The sequence below is a fragment of the Notolepis coatsorum genome, assembly GCF_963971535.1.
Source record: "Notolepis coatsorum genome assembly, chromosome: 1".
Classification (NCBI taxonomy): Eukaryota; Metazoa; Chordata; class Actinopteri; order Aulopiformes; family Paralepididae; genus Notolepis; species Notolepis coatsorum.
Window position 1 is genome coordinate 176,673,999 of NC_140165.1, and position 22,124 is coordinate 176,696,122.

At 45.2% G+C, this 22,124-nt stretch overlaps 1 protein-coding gene across 1 annotated transcript in view; it reads left to right on the forward strand.

Moving 5' to 3' along the window:
• The window catches only part of slc5a2 (solute carrier family 5 member 2), a gene marked incomplete at its 3' end in the record, with an annotated part of 148,989 nt that overhangs the window by 96,712 nt on the left and 30,153 nt on the right, over positions 1-22,124 (forward strand). Inside the window, exons 10-13 of the mRNA XM_084332380.1 lie at positions 16,494-16,601; positions 16,900-17,050; positions 17,286-17,454; positions 17,617-17,832. Coding sequence (XP_084188506.1) covers positions 16,494-16,601; positions 16,900-17,050; positions 17,286-17,454; positions 17,617-17,832 — 644 coding nt within the window. The remainder of the gene's footprint in view (positions 1-16,493; positions 16,602-16,899; positions 17,051-17,285; positions 17,455-17,616; positions 17,833-22,124) is intronic.

The following is a 22,124-nucleotide window of genomic DNA, read 5'->3' on the forward strand; positions in this document are numbered from 1 at the left end:
TTAGGGGCTGGTTCTCCATTCTTTTTCGCTCCTCTCTCACGCATGGCGATGAGGGGCCTGTGGGGGTGGTTTTTTGACCTCCTCTGGTGACCCTGTGCTTCCCGTACCGCCAGGCCCGGTCCGAAGTAATGTTTCGTCGACCCGTAGGCCTGGGTTAACCTTTTTTGAAAACTGAGACACTTGTACTGCGGTATAGCCGGTGTATACCCGCAGGTGTGTTTTGGAGTTTTTTCTTGAGGGGTTATAGGAACAACCACCGCATTGGGTAACACCGAGGTGGTTGATTCCCTGGTGTGTTGGAGCAGTGTCAACTCCCGGGTTCACCGGTTGAGGGTGCCCCTGCACGTTCATGACGTCTGCCAATCGTGTCAGCCTTCTCTGCCTCGACCCCTCTGGGTGGGGGTTTTTAAATGGAGGCTTGGTCATGCAACACCGCCAGCTTACGCTCCTTCCGCCGGGGCGGCTGTGTTCAGCTGTCCCCTCTGGCGCCTGTCTCGTCCGCAGTCTCCAGGCTAGGGTTAACAGCCTGTTGCCTGGTTTTTCCCCGGTGTGCTGCCTGCTTCCGTTGGTTAACCTTTTTTGTGTGCTTACGGCCATGCTGACTGCCTGTTCTGCAGGGTCAGTGTGCCAGGCGGTGTACTATTGGGGGGACAGGGCCCGCTCGGCTTACGGCCATACCGACCTGAACACGCCCGATCTCGTCCGATCTCGGAAGCTAAGCAGGTTCTGGCCTGATTAGTACTTGGTTGGGATACCGCCTCGGAATACCAGGTGCAGTAACTGAGGGGCCTTTGTCTGAATACGCTGGCGATGTGGGGGGCGGGGCACTACGTGCCCACCTGGTGGGGTCTTGATGCTGACATCATGGACTTCTCCGGGCCCCCATTCCAGGGAGTCCAGTCCTTTTGGTGGGTCTGGGTCTTCCTTCGCGCTCCGCTGCTACGGCCTTGCCACGGGGTTGGGTTTGCCCTTGACCCAGTGATTCTGGGGGCAGTAACAAGGTTGTTCCTCCGTTCGTTCCCGGGTGGCATGCGGGTTGTGCGTGTGTGTAGTCGTGGGGTCAAGCCACGGTCTGCTCACCCTGTGCGTTGAGTTGCTTGAGTGCCTCTTCGCACGGTCGGGTCCGTCGCCTTCCCGTGAAGCCTCTAATATAGTCCATGGGCCAGACCAGATATCGGTGCCACTCATGGTGAATAAACTTACATATAATTTTTTTAAAGATCTATGTCTGTAGATGATATTTTTGTATGATAGCCCTTCCAGAGTGGTAGCTTAATCATACTTATCAAGTCATGAAGTATACCCACCCCCTCAGGAAATCGCATTTCAGATGCTGGTGCATATCCTGTTTAGACTCACGTAGAGGACATCTGTCAATGTTTCACAATATTGTGTTTGGTATCATTTTAAAGGGGACTATGTAATCTTTCATTCAAGCTAAGATGTGAATCTTTCTGAACAATATAGAGGTCACTGGAGCTCTTTGAACAGTCAACAACACACATTTTTACACGATTTTCGCCTAAATGATATACTATCTTTTAGCCTTGTGTCATCTAGGAGCAATAGGGACACAAAATACAAAATCTACAACACTCTCAGGACCATAAGGATTCAGAAAATGTATAATATGCCTATACTATTTCTTATCAGGGGTGATTGTGAGCCTTAAATTAGAAGAGCGGTATTAGGCTCCTATTAAAACTATACAGAACAGCCACTAGGATAATGTCACAAAGTGGTCTGTCTTTATCATACATATACAGGAGCAACAGGGGCACAAAATACAAAATCTACAACACTCTCAGGATCATAAGGATTCAGGAAATGTATAATATGCCTATACTATTTCATTGTTACGGGTCATTGTGAGCCTTAAATTAGATGGGCATTATTAACTGGGTCAGATAACTAGGATAATGTCACAAAGTGGTCTGTCTTTATCATACATATACAGGACATAAAGGACACCACAATGAGATAAGGAACCACTTAGAGTTTTATGAACAACCTATTAAACAGAACAACATTATATACTAAATGTACATCGAATCACTCAAACTGCTCGTCTCTCTCATCCTCCGACTCCTCGAGTTCGAAGTCAGGTTCTGGATCATCCTGCAGTTTTTGGTTGCTGCATGTCTGTAACTTGCACATATCTGTGCATGCCAGTCCATTTGATAAGCATGTGCAGCTTGGCATTTTGCATGAACGGACACACTTGCATCTTAGCAATTCCAGGACTACATCTGGTGCAGGTGGGGAGCGCATCCAGTAAATTGCCAGCTTGCCCTCATCGTCTTTCCATCCATGCTCTGTAGGACTTGGGACCACAGGGTTAGACTGCAGACTGCTCTTCCAGATTGCTGCCTGATAGTTGGCTCGTTCAACATGCAGGAAGAGACAGTCCCTACATGGTGGAAGCTGGCTGGACTCGACCTCTCCCCTTTTGGTACAGAAGAGCTGGTAGCGCAGTTGGTTCACCTCTACTATGCTGCTGTTAGCAGAGTACATGCGACATGTTAACTCCTCAATTCTCTGGAACAGCTCCTCACTCACATCCCATGACTGCCCTAGTCCACTGAAGGTTTCTTGGTAGGAAGTATCCTTCTTCACCATCTTCAGGGCATTCAGCTTCCCCCGGCCAGCGAATGCACTGACAGTGTCACAGCCAGTGAAGGCGTGTAAGCCAATTAGGCTGTCACAGAGGCTGTCTCCAACTGAGCTTGCAAGTTTGCTGATGTTCACATATCGTGTGCGGTTCTGGGTCCCACACTTCATGTAGATGGGACAGGTGATGTCCTTCTGGAAGGCAAGACAAAGCACCATGACATCAGTGTCCTCAGCTATGATGATGACTGCTTTTGAGCCCATGTTTGCAGCATCTGATGCATGCAGGAGCAGGCGAGTGTCAGCATCTTCATGTGTTGATTGCAGTTCTGCTACTTCTTCACACCCACCATCTGTCAACCTGTAGCAGGTTTCCTCACAGGTTGTGTACAACACTTTGCCATGCAGCCTCTTTCTGTATTGTGGGAGGTTCCACTCTTCCACCAGAAACTTGATGAGACTGGTCTTGTTGGAAGGACTGCACAGGAAAGTTCTCCACTGCTGTACGTGGTGTCCTCCTGCCAGGTTCTTGTATTGGACCGTAGTGTCTGCACCCCGGTTTTGTCGTTCAGCATCTTTGATTGAAGTCTGGCGGTAAACATCAAACACAACATCAATCCTCTGACTTGTCATAAAACTTTAAAGATGGTGGGTCCTCATCTAACCTTGTTTGTTTGAATACCTGGTATGCCTCTTCTCCTATCTCATGAGCTCTCAGGAGATCTCTTGTCACATCAGGTGGAGCCATGAAGCCAGTGGATAGGCTAACCAGATCGTTCTCATCAGGGGACATAGGTTTGAACCACTTGTTCTGCATAAGGTCAAGAAGAGACTGGACATCGGCTTAATCTCTCTTGATTCTTGGACGCTGTAGATCTGGATGGGACAGTTTGGACGTGCCTTGATCTGTCAGGTCTCTCAGCTGTCTGAGGTACATGCTTCTATACTCAGCGGTTAGGTAATACTTGGCCACAGCTCCTGACTTCAAGCTGAATCCCTTCATCCCTCCAGCTGTCTGGGTGTCTTTGTTCACTGTTTCTTCTATAGCTTGGTCAACTGGGATCCTGCCAAAGGGATTAGTGGGGCCCAGTTGGACAGAGAAGCCTCCTTTCATGAATTCTGTGTACACATCTGGGTGTGTGATGTACAGCTGAGACATCTGGGCGTAGTAGTAGGGGAGGTAGCGTGCGTAGTTCATCCTGTCATCGGCAAAGCACCATGGGATCATTGCTCGAATGCTTGCCAAGTGTAGCATCCAGTCTCCCTCTCGGGATGCTCGGATGAGCCCCAGCAAGATTTCGACCATGTCCAAATAGGACACCCAGAAGCTGGAGAGGCTGCTGTTCCCACCTCTGAGGAACTTGCGGTAGACTTCAAACAGTTCTATGATGCGTGCACAAGAGCAGTTCTCGAGGGCTTCCTTCAAAGTGGCTTGTGAGACATTTTCCCCAAGGCTGTCAATTACCTTCAGTGTTTCATCCAAATAAACCATCTCATTCAGTTGTTTCCAACCAAGAGAGGAAACCCTTCCATGTCAGTCGCATGAGAGCCTCATACAAGAGCTTGTGTAGTCGCACTGCCCTGTTGTACTTGCGGCCACCCATGACCCAAGCAATGGAGCCTTCTGCGATCATGCCAGACTGAATGCACAGGTCTTGGAGTCCAGCATCTTGGAAACGCTTTCCTATGATTGCCAGCAGTGTGCAGATGGTGTGAAATACCCCAAGTCTGATGATGATATTCTGGAACTTGCCAGCATGTTTCCATGTGATCTCAACAGCCTTTGCATACAGGGCTTGGTCAAAGACACAGACAATCTTTGTCAGGTCTAAGCACTGCATGATGCTTAGTGACTGGTTAAGCACCTCGTTGACAGTAGACATTTGTGTCGCTGGAGCATTGATGGTAGGCAGATAGCCTACACTGTGAGGGATGACTGTCATATCACCGCGAGTCAGGATGTTGACTGACTGGTCATCTTGCTGTGACATTCTTGCTAGGACCCAAACAAGGTTCTTCTCTCTGGCAAGCTGAGTATTGGCAGCAGTATCAGCATCTGCACTTTTGCTTTGTGGTGGCCCAGCCCGTTGTCCAGCGTTGTAAGTTGGTAACATTGGCTGGGATGAGTCAATGCTTCTCTGCTTTGTTTTGTGTGGGCATGGGTTGGACAGGGACTGGGTTGACCATCTTTGCTTGCACAGCAATCCCATTGACTCTGTGAGATGTTCCCTCTCCACTGATGGTTTCTTCAAGACGATCAATATTGTCCCAGGCTAAAGTTGTGAATACACCAGGATGGATGTTACTTGGTAAGGCAATGTCACTTCCTGATGCTGAGAGTTTCTGCAGCCACAAGGCAGTGTCGATTTCCTCCATCTGTGAGTAGGACACGCTGTGACCAAGTAGGTTGAGGATGTTTATCAGCTCTACATTCCCTGTCAATGACTTGACACTGAATGGCAAAACTATGTGCTTGGACGGTTTGATCCTTCCACTTGTCACTGCATATACCATGTCATGGCCGAATGACTGTATGAGCCGCAAAACTCTCTGGGATGCATGATCAGGATCATTAGTGCCAGAGAGTAGATAGCACAGAAAGACTCTTAAGGGATTCTGGAATGACAGGACATTCTGCTTCTGGTTTGATGTCAGGTGGCCAGGCTTGAGGAACATCTTGATTATTGATGTCCTCTCTCAGCTTGATGGCTGTGTTGGCTATGACATCTTGGGCACTAGCACTTTTCAAGGTCTGAAGCTCCCTTTTAAGAGACTGGTTTTCTTTGGCAAGTTCATTCATGGACAGGTTAAAGCTCACAATGACCCGTAACAATGAAATAGTATAGGCATATTATACATTTCCTGAATCCTTATGGTCCTGAGAGTGTTGTAGATTTTGTATTTTGTGCCCCTGTTGCTCCTGTATATGTATGATAAAGACAGACCACTTTGTGACATTATCCTAGTGGCTGTTCTGTATAGTTTTAATAGGAGCCTAATACCGCTCTTCTAATTTAAGGCTCACAATCACCCCTGATAAGAAATAGTATAGGCATATTATACATTTCCTGAATCCTTATGGTCCTGAGAGTGTTGTAGATTTTGTATTTTGTGTCCCTATTGCTCCTAGATGACACAAGGCTAAAAGATAGTATATCATTTAGGCGGAAATCGTGTCAAATGTGTGTTGTTGACTGTTCAAAGAGCTCCAGTGACCTCTATATTGGTCAGAAAGATTCACATCTTAGCTTGAATGAAAGATTACATAGTCCCCTTTAAAATGATACCAAACACAATATTGTGAAACATTGACAGATGTCCTCTACGTGAGTCTAAACAGGATATGCGCCAGCATCTGAAATGCAATTTCCTGAGGGGGTAGGTATACTTCATGACTTGATAATTAAGATTAAGCTACCACTCTGGAAGGGCTATCATACAAAAATATCATCTACAGACATAGATATTCGAAAAAATGATATGTAAGTTTATTCACCGTGAGTGGCACCGACAAGTGAAATTTTGGCCTCTGGCCCATGGACTAATAGGGGGGATACCCTCCATTAGGGGGGGTCGGGGGGGCTCGGCCCTCCCTGTTCTGATGGTTTTGGGGGGCTGTCAGCGGGGTGTATTTGTCAGCCAGCGGCTCCGCTTGGCCTCCCTTTGTGCAGTAGTGATGCCAAGCAGAGCCCCTAATGAAACAGAACGTTAGGTTATGACTATAACCAAGTTCTGTTAATTAGGGGTGACGCTTGGCATCAGACGGCCGCTGCAGCCCTTGACCTCACCTTGTGGTGAAAGCTTGGGAAGGAGGAGAGCAGGTGACCACACACCTGCTTATGAAGGTAAGCTGATGAGGGGTGTGGTCAGACTAATACTGGTATTAAAGGTACATTTGTGGAATTTATTCAGTGCGCGTGCACGTACGCGAGCGAGTGCAGTAGTGATGCCAAGCGTCACCCCTAATTAACAGAACTTGGTTATAGTCATAACCTAACGTTAGTGTGAGTGTCATACTCCTATTAAGCAAACTAATCGTATGTACCAACTTGTCATCTGCTCTCAGTGTCACACCCAGATTTTAATGATACAAGCTGCAATTTGTGCACAACCTCACTGGAGGTGGCAGGCACCAGGACAGTGCTTTGAGACAAAAACTAAAGGAATTACTATGTTTAGCTGAATTAGCATTTTGAAGACGATTGTGCCGGAAAATCTCAAGAATGCCCACTCCCAACTAATGAGTTAGAATAGGCATCTAACTATTTGAAAGGCACTGTAACATATTGTATTGTGCATTAGTGACTGCACATAAGCTGTTGCATTGCTAATCTAATTCCACAACTGCCACTATTGGCCAGAGTCTGGCACACAGCATTTAAAAAAAATATTGTAATGCCCTTATTGGTTGTGTTTGTGTTTTCCGTGCACAAGGTTAATTGTTAGGAGTGATGAAAATATATTACACATAGTCCTCAGAATTAGACAAATCTGAACCCCCCCCCCCCTTTCAGAAGAACATGAGGATATGTGGGAATGACCTGTCTATCACTCTTTTAACACTTTGGATGCCACGCCATGTTTTCCTTTTTACCCCCTTGATGCCCAAATATCGCCTAATCTATGTTTTAAATTATGGCTATGTGTCTAATCTGCCCATCGCTTATCAAAGACTCATTTTCCAGTCAACATTGTCAAGGCAGATTGTTTTTTTATCGCTTCATTTCCGTTTGATAGCATTTTGAAAATCACTTGTTTTCTCTGAAAAAACAACCCTATGATGATAATCGTCTTTTACTGGAATATTCCAGAATGTTGTCATTTGTCGGCCTATTTATGAATCGTTTTCAAATAAACGCTAGATGATCGATAGTATATGTGTGCGCACGCACGCTCATGCCGCGCGCTGATAATCGCTGCTATTATTTCCTGATGGCTTTTACAGTGAAACAGCAATATCACATATAGTGGAAACGCTTATATCTCTGTGAAAACGAGTCTGATTATCCTAAGACTGATAACATAGATTCCTTACCTGACATCAGATGGTATCCAAATGGTATATTCCAATTCCTGATCACCATTCGAAAAAATCGATAATTGTATTGATCCAGCGTGTGTACAGTATAACACATATTCGCCGTGGCACCAAGGTTTCAGAATGAACTCTGGTAGACCCCGGTCAGTGAGAAGTAAAATGTGGAGTCAGAAATCCGTTCTCCCATTCACTTTCATTGAGTCCACTCCAAAAGGGTGATTTACCATCTGGGAGATGATAGGGGGCACTTTTTTCACATCTGAGTGCCGGCGGTGCCTGGATATCCAACGGTAGGCTCGCTTGATGCAATATGATTTCAGATCGCTAATAAAAAAAAAAAAAAAAAATACTGAGAAATCTCGTGATGGGCATTCAACGTGTTAATAAGGCCCCTCACACAAGGTACTAGACAACAGCCAACAAACGTAAACAAGACCATAACGACCAAAAGGCAGTGATTATAGTTTGATTACTCAGAAGCATGTTTGAAAGAAGTGAGAGGCATTAAGCGGTGCTATTAAGGACACAAACACAAAATACACTACCGGAACTATATTAACCAGGACTGTAGTTTAACTTCATGATACATGCTATTTAGTCTATAAGGAAATGACTCTAATGGGAATAAGTTCCATGGTCTCGATTTTACTGTTGGATGTGGAGATTGACATTATGTTGCAAATATGGCTACAAATTAATTACCCCAGTACACAGAAATGGTTCCAGGTAGAATTCAAGCCTTAAAACCGTCAAAGTTATCTTCTCAGTGAATCGGTGTGGGCTGACAGTGGGTAATGTACAAGTTAACATCTTTTGCTTTGAAGTCAAATAACAATTTCACAATGAAATGGCTCCTATAAAAATATATTTGCTAATTTATTTTTGAAAACATCACCTTTATGGTTCTAAATCAGACATTTGACCTTCAATATTGTGGGTATAGGGTCAATACAGGAAGTGGAGGCAGGGGCGTAGCTGGGGGGGGGTAGCTTAGGATGATTCCAAGGGCCCAGCACTGGAGGGGGGCCCCAAAAAAATTTTTTTTTTTTTTTTTTTTTTTTTTGCTAGACATCACTCAGGTGTATTATTGATGCTCTCATTGATACTATGTTTGTGTGTGTGTGTGTGTGTGTGTGTGTGTGTGTGTGTGTGTGTGTGTGTGTGTGTGTGTGTGTGTGTGTGTGTGTGTGTGTGTGTGTGTGTGTGTGTGTGTGTGTGAGATATATAGAGAGAGAGGGGGGGCTTTGGTAGACTATTGCATTGGTCCATTCATTGAAGATGAACGCAATGCGACATCCTTTACTAGGCTCACCCACCAACAGTGCAGGTGCTGAACTGCTGATCCGAATGTATAGGTAAAAACCATATTATGCGTTTTCATCAATAAAAAAATGGCCAAAAAAAGTTCCGCTCGCGCGCTTACGCGCGCTCGCATTCACTGGGGGCCTACAAATACATTATTTCATGGGGCCCAGAATCTGGAGCTACACCCCTGAGTGGAGGAGTTACATTCCATGACAGTTTTGTAAAGCTCAGTTTATGTAACGCAAGCACATTTTCCTATAGTTACTTTTCCGCAGGGTTTTGCTGATCGTGTCCATGTTTGTATCAGGACTAATGCTGGCCCTAATTGAAGTTATTTTGTTATTGAAGAATAATGCTAGTTCTTCACATTTTGATGCAGATGACTGTGGAGGGGTGGGGGCAGTGTTATCTGTGATAATCTTAGGAAAACAGTCCTTTCTTGCCACTCGTATTTCTTTGTTATAGGCAGTCCTGGCTTCCTTATATATATATATCAACCATGCAGTTTAAAGAACAGTCCAGCCTGGACGGTTCAGCTTCTGCAATGTCATCTAATACTCTTCGCTTTACAACGGTTACCTTTTTTTTTTCTCTGTTAAGTTTAGGTTAGCATTGAAGAATACACAGTGATGGTCAGATATAGGTAATTCGATTACTGATACTTTATCAATGTTCAAACCTTGTTGCCATTACTAAGTCTAGGATGTCACCATGTTGGTGAGTGGGTTCATTTACATGTCGTATTAGCTCAAAGCTGCTCAGTAGGTTGGTAAGCTCAATAGCCTTGGGGTCGTTCTTCTTATTTATATGAATATTCAGATCTCCATGTATGATTAATCTTCCATATCTAAGGATACCAACTGAGATTAGCTTCTGAGAACTCCTACAGAAATATTATTTAGTTAAATACATTACATACATTACATACATTACATACAAACGATGTAGATAAAATAGCAGCAACCCTCCCCCTCTTCTGTTTAGAGCCTCATAACAGCCATAACATGGGGAGAGGGGGACAGCAAAACCTGCGCTATAAAAATAATGCCATTTAGCCAGGTCTCGACTAGGAACATGCATTGCAAACTACTTTCAGTTATCAGATCATTGATTAAGCAAGATTTGTTGCTCAATGATCTAACATTCAGAAGGGCCATTGTCAGTGATTTGTTTACATGGCTGGTCTTAGTAGATTTCTGTACTTGTATTTCTATCGATCAGCACTTTGCTGTGTGCAGACCTCAATGTACACTGTGCTCTTCTATGACACTACAGGCAGTTACCTGGAAATGGATCAAGCCTGTTCTAAATCTGATAGGGTTTTTTAGTGGAAATATCTAATGAAAAATTGCATTTAAACTAGAATTGTTTTCTTCCCTTTTCATAGCGTGCGTGCATGTAAGCATGTGTGTGTTATATACTCTGCCTGCTACACATGTCCTCCGCGTCGATGCCTTCCCGCAGTGCCGCCCAGTCAATGTGATGATGGCTCCGTCCCGCCTTGAGGCAACTCTGCTCTCCATTGCGCCTTCTTCCGCTCAAAATGCTCTTTATAGGCACAGTCCTTATACCAGTGACCGTTCTGGCCGCATACAAAACAAGCACCAGTACGTTTGCGCTGAGTCTTTCTCTCCCATCTCGGGATGCTCTGCCCAACTGAGTCGTCCTTTGCAAGCTGTGAGAAAGTTCTCACCACCAGGGAACTGTGATTGTCCGACCGTCTTTATCAGCGACAATTGTGACCGCTCCATCAGCTGTTGAACATGCAGACTCAGCTCCCTTAATTGCCTGGCCATTTCATCTGTTGCTATTGATCCAGCCCTGTGCGTGGACGTTGAAACAGGCCAGACCGTTGCGGTGGTGGTGGTATACGAGGCCAATCTCCTTGCTGCGGAGTTGGCGGTCGTCGATGAGGCAGTTGACGTGGCGGGAGGGGCGGTAACGCACACGGGAAAGCACTGAGGCCAGAGTCCACTGCAAGCCCCGACAACACCGCCGTGGGGGAAGAGAAAGAAAACAAAGTGTCAGGCTCTTTCCTCACTCCCCTCTTCTCCCCAGTCTTCCATGTCGACAGACAGGCTGCTCCCTGCCCCTCTAAATTGCCCATATCCTCCATTTTAACACTGAAGTCTCTCACGCACGTTCAACTTCCCGCCTCTTTGTGAGGAAAAAACATAAAAAACAGAGCAGTGCCTAAAAAGATATTTGAAACCCCAGCCCTCGCCTTACTTCTGGGACTGTTGTATGACCTAAATAATATCTCCAGTATACACGCAGTACAACTTTGCACCCCACCTTACGTCTGGGTACAAATGTAATTCTCGCCTAATACTTCCGGAACCTACCTTTAAATCCAAGTGTTCAGAGGAAAGCAAGAGGGAAACACACAAAAAAACAATACTATGCTCTAGTCCTAGACAACATCTGGACCCAGAAACTCAACAACTCTTCGCCCAAATCAAACTCCTGCACGCATCCACACGGGTAAATCTGCCAGAGATGACAAGACAGTCGGTACCCAGGCGTCCTCTCTCTCCTTTATCTTTTCTCGGAGGGTTGAGGCGAGGAAAAATATTAACTCCCGGATTGCTCGCCGGCAATGTTTAAATGCTCTGTTTCACCCGCTGTCTGGTCAATCTAGACACCCTAATCTAATTGTAACATAACTAATTATAAATTTAAAAACAAAAATGTTTTAAACAGAAATCAGAATGTCAACAGCCACCGAGTGTTCCTTATCACACGTCCAAGGTCCATGCCGGAGGTGAAAGCCAAGCGGACGGCGCAGCCGGTTCTCTCCCCCCCAGTGCGCGGAGGAGGTCGAGACAGGGCAGCGCTCCCCTGGAATCCCAGGATTCACCCTCTCTGCAGAGTCCGTTTGGCGGCCGACCTCGACACCCATCGGTTTAAAAATAAAATAAAACTAGTTTAAAAAATCCCATAAACATCTCTCATCGCCATCTGTAATGGGAAATATTAGGACAAAACGATGAGCCGTTTACATTAATCATTCTGAGTCATTATTAATAATAGAAAGGTTTATTTCACCGTGGCCACAATGAAAGTTCAGTTTACAGTCAGAGACAACATGTTCACACAGTAGCATCTGGCCATAAAATGACCAAGAGCTCTAGTCACACGTATATTAAATACACAATTGAAATGACGTCCACTAGACACCCAGACAGGTAAACAAAGTCTGCCCAAAGGAGAACCAGCCTTGGCTAGGCGGTGTTGTTTGTTATGTGGAATGCTAAACAATCCTTGCTAGGAGAGAAAAAGATTAGGTCAAAAGTCATCCTCTCCCCACATTAAAGGGACAGTCGTGTCTGCCAGTATCTGAGCACATTACATAGCTGGTCAGAGTGAACCAGTCAAGCTGTTTATAATGACATGATAATATATTCCACGACATAAGTCATACTGGCCAGCAGCATAACTAGTAAGGGATATGTACAAATATAGATATAGTATCGACAGATATGTAAAAAGGATTATATGTAGGTAGGTACAGACAGATGTGAATATATACAGATACAGCTATTCAGACTCAAACCGCCACTGCTCCTCTACCGCTCCTCCACCACTCCACGGGCCAAACTGATTTCGTGACTCCTATTGTTCTGGACCGGGCCAGATTTCACACCTCCACTGCCTCCCACAGTGTATCAGGCTGGGGAGACTTTTTCATCTTACATTTTTATTTGATAGAAGTGGGACCTCTTGTCTTTGCTGTTATTATTTAGTTTCTCTTTCCCTTATATACCCTCAGTTGTAGCCTGGCTACTTATTCGTTGTTCGTTACAGTATCTTGCTCTAGTGATTCTGATAATAAAATAACACATATTTTTGAGAAGAGCAACCACATCTCTGTCTCCTTATTACCTTCTACTATTGGACTCAACTCCTACCTTGAATCGTAACACAGTACCCCAAGTCAGACTGCCCCGAACCCATTTATAAATAATTATCTTGGGGGTCTGAGGGCAGTAGCCCCTGACCCCCTCCCTGGGGAAGCACTTAAGTTAAGTACCCTCCATTTGTTCTTTTTGGGAGCCAGGGCCAGCTCAGTCACTGAGCCATCAGCCCCCCTCCTTGCAAATCCCCCTCAGAGTAGTGGGACTGCTTCCCACTATGGACTTTAATTATTCCCAATCGCCCCAGCTCCAACCGATCTTTTCCGATTTTTTCACACGATTATTATTACACATTGAGTCACTTCCATATGGGCAGTACCCCAAACCAGACTGCCCAGAACCTTCTAAAATATCTTCTAAAATATTCTGGAGGTCTGGGGGCAGGAGCCCCCAACCCCCTCTCTGGGAGAGCACTTGAGTCAAGTACCTTCCCTTTGTTCTCTTGGGGACCCAGGGTCAGCTCAGGCCATGTCCAGACGAAACCGATTTCGGTCGTATCAGTCAAAGTATTTGATCGTATGCACCTTTCATCCACACGGAACTGCGTTCTGGCAGCCTGAAGATGCTACTTTCTGAGACCGGCTCTCAGAGTGCGCAATTCTGAAAACGCCCCCCTTGCGTCACCGTCTTTACAAGCGATACGCGTCTTCTCCTAAACCGATGACGTGATGGCCCACCTCTCCCTTAACCCGCATGTGCAAACAACAATGGCATCGTACAGAGTAGTTGCGTTTGTGTTACAGAAGCTATTGAGCTTGATCAGGCTTTTACAGCTAAATGTACTGCGCCTGTACTACCACCGTCGACAACAGATTGACATCTCCCTTAATCCGCATGCAAACCCAGCCAACAAAAAAAGAAACATGATACATATATGTCTTATATGTCCAGATATGTCCTGGCTAGAAGTGTTTATTAAACACCGGGAGTTATTATTAAACAACAATGGCATCAGAGTAGTTGCGTTCGTGTTACAGAAGCTATTGAGCTTGATCAGGCTTTTACAGCTAAATGTACTGCACCTGTACTACCACCATCGACAACAGATTGACATCTCCCTTAATCCGCATGCAAACCCAGCCAACAAAAAAAGAAACATGATACATATATGTCTTATATGTCCTGGCTAGAAGTGTTTATTAAACACCAGGAGTTATTATTAAACAACAATGGCATCAAGTAGTAGCCAAGCACATATTGTTCCATAGCATACGCCTTCAGTTGATCATGACAAATCCTCTCTTACCTTGACGATTAAAAAGCCTCCATATTTAGTAAATAAAGCTGTAGCCAGCCAGCTAGCATTGATGCTATTCAAAATGCTATCAACATTAGCTAAATAGCTAACCAACTAACTACAATAGACAGTGGTATCCTGAGGTAACGTTAAATACAGACAACAAACGTTTTGCTAGTCGAAATGACACAGGGGCAAGTTAAACATCAATCAATTACTTTAATACAACACAGGTAGTTTGAGCCGCGGTCTCTGTCTCTCGCTCCACTCCTTTGGAAAACTAACGTTACGGTAGCTCAAGTTATCGAAAACAACGACAACACTTCCGGTCTGGGGTTTTCAAAATAAAAGAGCGACACCTAAAACAGGAAAGACATTTATTTAGTAAATTTGTGGCACGCACTTATTATATTGAGAAGTTTCCGTTTTTACAGAAACCTTTTTTTAAATGAAAACGAATCAAAAAGGAAAAAGATCAAAATCGTTTTCGTCTGGACAAGGCCTCAGTCACCCCCGAAATATAACACCTGAGTGCTAGTTCTAAAGTGGTAGAAGGGTGGTACAAGAGCAGTAGAAGAGCACCGAATCTGAAGAGCTTCATCTGTATATATATATATATGGTTAGGGTAAGAATAAAGACACAGAACACGTTGGTCATTTGTATGTCTGCTCATCACATTACTGCATTTTATATAACGCTTTTGTAACTGAGGGGTACAATTCCCTGACTGTATTGATAAGTATGGTATCATTAAACCACTACCGCTTTATGTACTTTAATTACTGGCCATACAGTACACGATATATGAATATGATGAACACTTCCCACAATGAAATCGGTTCCAGTCAAAGGTATTAATCAAGTATTTAATGGAGCAAAAGGTACATAGGATACTTTACATTATTCTTTGAATGCACTTGTAAGGCAAAGGAGTATGCGTAAGGCAAATCAATAACGAATGTCCATTCTCTGGTTACGCAGGAGGTAATTATACAACCTGAGTCTTAGGGAATTATATCTATGGTACACTAGTGATAGCGGGAGATACTGGAAAGGGTTCCCACTGGTTGTAAGCCAGCAAGGGGGTAGAAGATCTGTAGGACGTCTGGTCAACGATGACTAGGGAGACTTCAGGTACAGAAGCCGGTGCAGTAGTCTCTTGATCCACAGACGAATACAGCTTGGTTCTCTGGTAGACTGTAGCTCTACAGTGAAGAAAGCTAGGCGGCCTCAGGCTCTCTGAGCGCCGACTCGACTTGACTCCTCTCGGGGTAAATCCAACACGTGCAGGCGTCGGCGATTATCCGCTCCATAAATCATAGGACCAAAGCAAATATATTCCAGCCGCAAAGGCTATGCAGTCGTCGGGTAGATTAATCCAGTGTACATGTCCATACGGTTCTCGCCTAGGTCTCCTCGGGTGAAGGCGCCATGCGGTCGGCCCAGCCTGGATAAGAACTCTAGCTAATACGAGAAAGCGTTGGAGATGCTGGTCACTATAGAATTCTAACCGCACGATACACTATACACGAATAGACTATTAAAGACTCAATAGAAATATGTCGCACTCGACGGTATAGTGCCAAACTCTGACAATTCAGTTATTAATTCGGTCTCGATGCTCTACTCTGAGGCCAAACAGGCCATACTTCACCGCACGTTGTATCGTGGGTGAGGCTTCAACTTATCGGTAACATGCTAAGTGCACGAAGGGTACGGAGGTAAGGGGCTAAGGGTCTTCTACATTCACCTGCGCCGTATTTATACGCACGGTGCACAAATAGTGCCACTCTCATTTCTGTCGCCGTATCCCTGGGCAGGGCCGGGCAAGTACAGACATGTCGTGTCGGTGACTTTGAACTTGGCTCCGGGGGCCGGTCCCTGGCGCCGGTGGACCGCTGTCCAATAGGAGAATGAACTATTATGGGCTGGACTAAAGGGATATTCCGTGTATATGTACAAGGAATATACAAGGGATATCAAACGATATACAAATACTATTCAATATATATCAATAAATAAATATATATATTCGGTTGAATCTGATCCTTCGTAACAGCTTTCATCCAAAGCACTTTACAACTCATGCCTCACATTCACCCATTCACACACCAACGGCGGAGGCCACCTGCATGCAAGGAGCCAACCTGCTCATCGGGAGCAGTTAGGAGCAAGTGTCTTGCTCAAGGACACTTCGACACGCTGCCAGGTTGCCAGGAGGAGTGGGAATCAAACTGGGAACATTCAGATTACCAGACGACCACTCTACATCCTGAGCCACTGTCCTCCTCACAACAAAACAATAGAGGTTGAAAATCTGCAAGGTGGCCCTTAAAAGGGCCATAAAAAGTATCCAATAATAGTGTGCATGTCCTCTGTCCTCAGACGAGGTGGGCTGTGTGGTACCAGAAGTGTGTCAGGAGGTATGTGGGACTGAAGTGGGCTGCTCCAACATCGCCTACCCTAAACTGGTGGTGTCCATCATGCCTAACGGTGAGAAACCAATACAGTGACTGACTATATTATAGCCTGAATCCTATTACTATAATTTCTTTATCAATACGATGATGGTAGTGACCAAATAATTAGGGAAATACCATGATATTACCATCTGTGTCCTTTCATCTCTCTCTCTCTCTCTCTCTCTCTCTCTCTCTCTCTCTCTCTCTCTCTCTCTCTCTCTCTCTCTCTCTCTCTCTCTCTCTCTCTCTCTCTCTCTCTCTCTCTCTCTCTCTCTCTCTCTCTCTCTCTCTCTCTCTCTCTCTCTCTCTCTCTCTCTCTCTCTCTCTAGGTCTGCGAGGTCTGATGCTGGCGGTGATGCTAGCGGCCCTCATGTCCTCTCTGGCCTCCATCTTCAACAGTAGCAGCACCCTGTTCACCATGGATATCTGGACCAGGATCAGACCACAGGCCCCAGAGAGCGAGCTCATGGTTGTGGGGAGGTAATGGAATAGAGTTAATGCTCAATTTCTGTTTTGTTTTTAACTGGGAATGAATTGACCCCAAACCTTCATCCTTTCCACTCTTCTCCTTTCCATTTATCTCCTGCACTCAAACCCTCACTCATCTTCTTCCTTCCTTCCCTCTTCTCCTTGTCTCACCTCTCTCCTTTCCCTTCCTCTCCTTGTCTCCCCTCCTCTCCCCTTCTCTCCTCGGCTCCTCTCCTCTCCTCTCCAGAGTCTGGGTGTTGTTTATAGTGGCCATCAGTATCTGTTGGATCCCCGTCGTCCAGGCTGCTCAGAGCGGTCAGCTGTTCGATTACATCCAATCGGTGACCAGCTATCTAGCTCCACCCATCGCATCGGTGTTCTTCCTGGCAGTGTTCGTTAAGAGGGTCAATGAGCCGGTGAGACAGAGCTGGAGTCACTTCACTCACTATTCCACTAAACTGACATGATGTGTTTGTGGGTGAAATACAGTACAGCTCTCCTCCCTCTCCTTTCCTCACTCCCCTCTCCTCTCCCACTCCCCTCTCCTCCCCTCTCCTCTTTTCTCCTCTCCTCCTCAGGCAGCATTCTGGGGTCTGATGGGTGGCCTGGCCATGGGTCTATGTCGGATGGTCCCAGAGTTCTGGTTCGGCACGGGCAGCTGTCTGTTCCCCTCAGACTGCCCCCGCTTCGTGTGCGGGTTCCACTACCTGCACTTTGCTCTGCTCCTCTTCCTCTGCACCTCCGCCCTGGTGCTGCTGATCAGCTACTGTACTCGGTCCATACAGGATGAACATGTGAGTTATGATCCCTGCTGATCAGCTACTGTACTCGGTCCATACAGGATGAACATGTGAGTTATGATCCCTGCTGATCAGCTACTGTACTCGGTCCATACAGGATGAACATGTGAGTTATGATCCCTGCTGGTCAGCTACTGTACTCGGTCCATACAGGATGAACATGTGAGTTATGATCCCTGCTGGTCAGCTACTGTACTCGGTCCATACAGGATGAACATGTGAGTTATGATCCCTGCTGGTCAGCTACTGTACTCGGTCCATACAGGATGAACATGTGAGTTATGATCCCTGCTGGTCAGCTACTGTACTCGGTCCATACAGGATGAACATGTGAGTTATGATCCCTGCTGGTCAGCTACTGTACTCGGTCCATACAGGATGAACATGTGAGTTATGATCCCTGCTGGTCAGCTACTGTACTCGGTCCATACAGGATGAACATGTGAGTTATGATCCCTGCTGGTCAGCTACTGTACTCGGTCCATACAGGATGAACATGTGAGTTATGATCCCTGCTGGTCAGCTACTGTACTCGGTCCATACAGGATGAACATGTGAGTTATGATCCCTGCTGGTCAGCTACTGTACTCGGTCCATACAGGATGAACATGTGAGTTATGATCCCTGCTGGTCAGCTACTGTACTCGGTCCATACAGGATGAACATGTGAGTTATGATCCCTGCTGATCAGCTACTGTACTCGGTCCATACAGGATGAACATGTGAGTTATGATCCCTGCTGATCAGCTACTGTACTCGGTCCATACAGGATGAACATGTGAGTTATGATCCCTGCTGATCAGCTACTGTACTCGGTCCATACAGGATGAACATGTGAGTTATGATCCCTGCTGGTCAGCTACTGTACTCGGTCCATACAGGATGAACATGTGAGTTATGATCCCTGCTGGTCAGCTACTGTACTCGGTCCATACAGGATGAACATGTGAGTTATGATCCCTGCTGGTCAGCTACTGTACTCGGTCCATACAGGATGAACATGTGCGTTATGATCACATACGAAGTATGTCTAAAGAGAAGGCTTCATTCTGCCACCGTCTTGATAACGCCATCTTGAGACCTAGAATAGAATAGAATAGAATAGAAATACTTTATTCATCCCAAGGGAAATTTGGCACTACAGATCGCTCAGAGTAAACAGTAAACATTTAGGTAAGTCAAAAACAAAAGTCACGAATAAGAATAAAAATAAGACTAAGAATAAAATACGGTCCGGGACGCGTGTAGCCTTTTTCCAATGCGTCCGCGTTTCCGGGTTCCCGTTTTGCGCTCGGATTGGCCGCTGACCTACGCTAGTACGCCCCCCTCGCTATGAGCGTAGCAGGAGGACGGACGCTGAAATCGAACAGCTGTTAGCGCGATAGCCGCCGTTCTCGAAACCTAACAACATCGTATCAACATCAGCGTCCGTCCTGCTCAAACACCTTATAACTACTACTATTGTCGTGTCCATAAGTTCCCTGGCAGAATACTTTGGACACGACAATAGTAGTAGTTATAAGGTGTTTGAGCAGGACGGACGCTGATGGCGATACGATAGCCCCTTTAGCTGCACTAACGCTGTTGTTAGCTTACATGCTAACGTGAATGGGATCGACCATAGCATTGCGGCTAGGCTAGCTACCTAGTACCGCTAGTTGAATGGATACGCGTTATTTAACATTGCAGAATGTTATTACTTATTACTATTGTCGTGTCCAGTGATGCCACAGATTACTTGTAAAAGTAATCTGATTACTGATTACTGATTACTCCTTTAAAAAGTAATCTAAGTTACTTTACTGATTACTTGATTATCAGAGTAACTTAGTTACTTTGAAAGTAACTAGGTTACGAAGTCGTCGTCGTTCCCCCAACAGTTTTTTTTTAAACGCTTTATTGAAAGTGCATAAATTGTTTTTAACTTGTTTCTCTGCACATAACGTAAATTGTTAAACTAGTGCTTCAGCTTCTGTACCATCAAGTATGGTAAAGCAACAGTCTATGATGCTCACAGCATTAGAGCAGCCAGCCAGTGGTTTTACAAAACCAGTGTATCACATCTAACAAATGCAGGCTGAACTATTCAATTATATCGACTGTAACTATTAAATTGTTTTTATAAATGTCTCTCTATAAACATACAATCAGTCTCTCTTTAACATGTAAATTAACTGTAAATCTGGCAAATAAGAGCTTTTGCTCTGCCACCATCAACCCTCCTGTACCTAGTCGAAGCGTCGGCTAGTGTTGTGATTCCAGATGCTTTCAATGCAATTGGATGTGCTGTTTTTAGCGGTAGACAGTATTTTGTTTCCTCCGCCGTGAAGTAGTGACTGAGGCTACGTTTAGACGAGCGTTTTGGGGTGGAATTCTGAACAGAAACCGCTAAAGTAATCTTGCGGTTTCACTTTTAATTTTGCCAAGCGTTTTGGGGTGGAATTCTCCGACGACGGAGCCCTGCTGTCACACGATTGGCGCATATGTCACATGGCGTGCTGTGAAGACCCGCCCTACTCTGCCTCTGATTCGCAGACTGTGGATGGGGAATGTGATTGGACCAAAGCAGAGTCACTCATAGACAGAGGGACCAGTCACGCCGCGGGACACATTCTTGTATTTAACCCTTTCACTGCCACACCACGTCACTCCCAAAAGAAAAACAGCTCAAAATGTATTTTTGACTGTCGAAAACGAAATAAAATACTGCATTCCGCCTGCATTATGAATTTATGATGAGATAGTAACGAAATAGTAATGCACAGCCACTTGGACAAGTAACTGCAATCAGATTACTGGCTTTTAAAGATTAACGCGTTAGATTACTATTTTCGGGGAAAAGTAATCAGATTACAATAACGCGTTACTTAGTAACGCGTTACTGGCATCACTGGTCGTGTCCATAAGTTCCCTGGCAGAATCCACAACCACGTTACCATATTTGTAATAATGTAAATCATTGTGTAATTGTACATATTGTGTATACAACGTGAGTAGCTAACGTAGCTTAGCTTAGCGTGATAGCCGCCGTTCTCGAAAAAATGCCCAATCTAAAATGGTTCTCTCCTCTTTGTATACCTTTGTCCTCACAAGTATTCTGCCAGGGAACTTATGGACACGACAATAGTAGTAGTTATAAGGTGTTTGAGCAGGACGGACGCTGATGTTGATACGATAGCCCCTTTAGCTGCACTAACGCTGTTGTTAGTTACATGCTAACGTGAATGGGATCGACCATAGCATTGCGGCTAGACTAGCTACCTAGTACGGCTAGTTGAATGGATAAACGTTATTTAACATTGCAGAATGTTATTACTTATTACTATTGTCGTGTCCATAAGTTCCCTGGCAGAATACTTGTGAGGACAAAGGTATACAAAGAGGAGAGAACCAGTTTAGATCGGGCATTGTTAGGTTTCGAGAACGGCGGCTATGGCGCTAACAGCTGTTCGATTTCAGCGTCCGTCCTCCTGCTACGCTCATAGCGAGGGGGGGCGTACTAGCGTAGGTCAGCGGCCAATCAGAGCGCAAAACGGGAACCCGGAAACACGGACGCGTTGGAAAAAGGCTACACGCGTCCGGGATATACATTATGTATATACATTCTAATAATAAGGTCCAGGGTTTGATTCCCGCTTGGGGACCAGGTTTCCGCGTTGCCAGGTACCCAGGTGGGGGATCTCCCAGGCCTTTCTGTGTGGAGTTTGCATGTTCTCCCTGTGCTCGCAAGGGTTTTCCCCCCGATAAGATAAACCCAATGGAAAAACATGCACACAACAGATCGCTGACACTGTCGCGTCCTTGATGAAGACGGGCAGGAGCACTTGGATTGGTCCCCGGGCACGGTACCTCGCCGACGCCCTGTCTGCTCCCGGCTGCCCTTGGGGAAAAGGACGACGGGATGGGTTAAGCGCAGAGCTCAATCGCATCGGTGACTGAGAAAAAAGACAATGCATGTGTGTGTGTGTATTCCAGATTTCCAGTGTGTGTGTGCCGCTCCCATTGCATGTCCCAGTTCGTTGTATGCCGAATAAAGACCTCTAAAGAGGACCTGCATTATTATTATTATTATTATTATTAATTAGTGCTGTCAGGCGATTAAAAAAATTAATCTAATTAATTACAGGATTTGTAATTAATTAATCTAATTAATCACATTTTAATCATCGCATGACCATTTTAGGCCTGATATTCTATATTCTATAATCATATTTCAAATGGCATGTGTCCGGATGGCAGAATTCAGTACTGTATCTACAAAACCTTCTGTTTAATCATCTTCCATT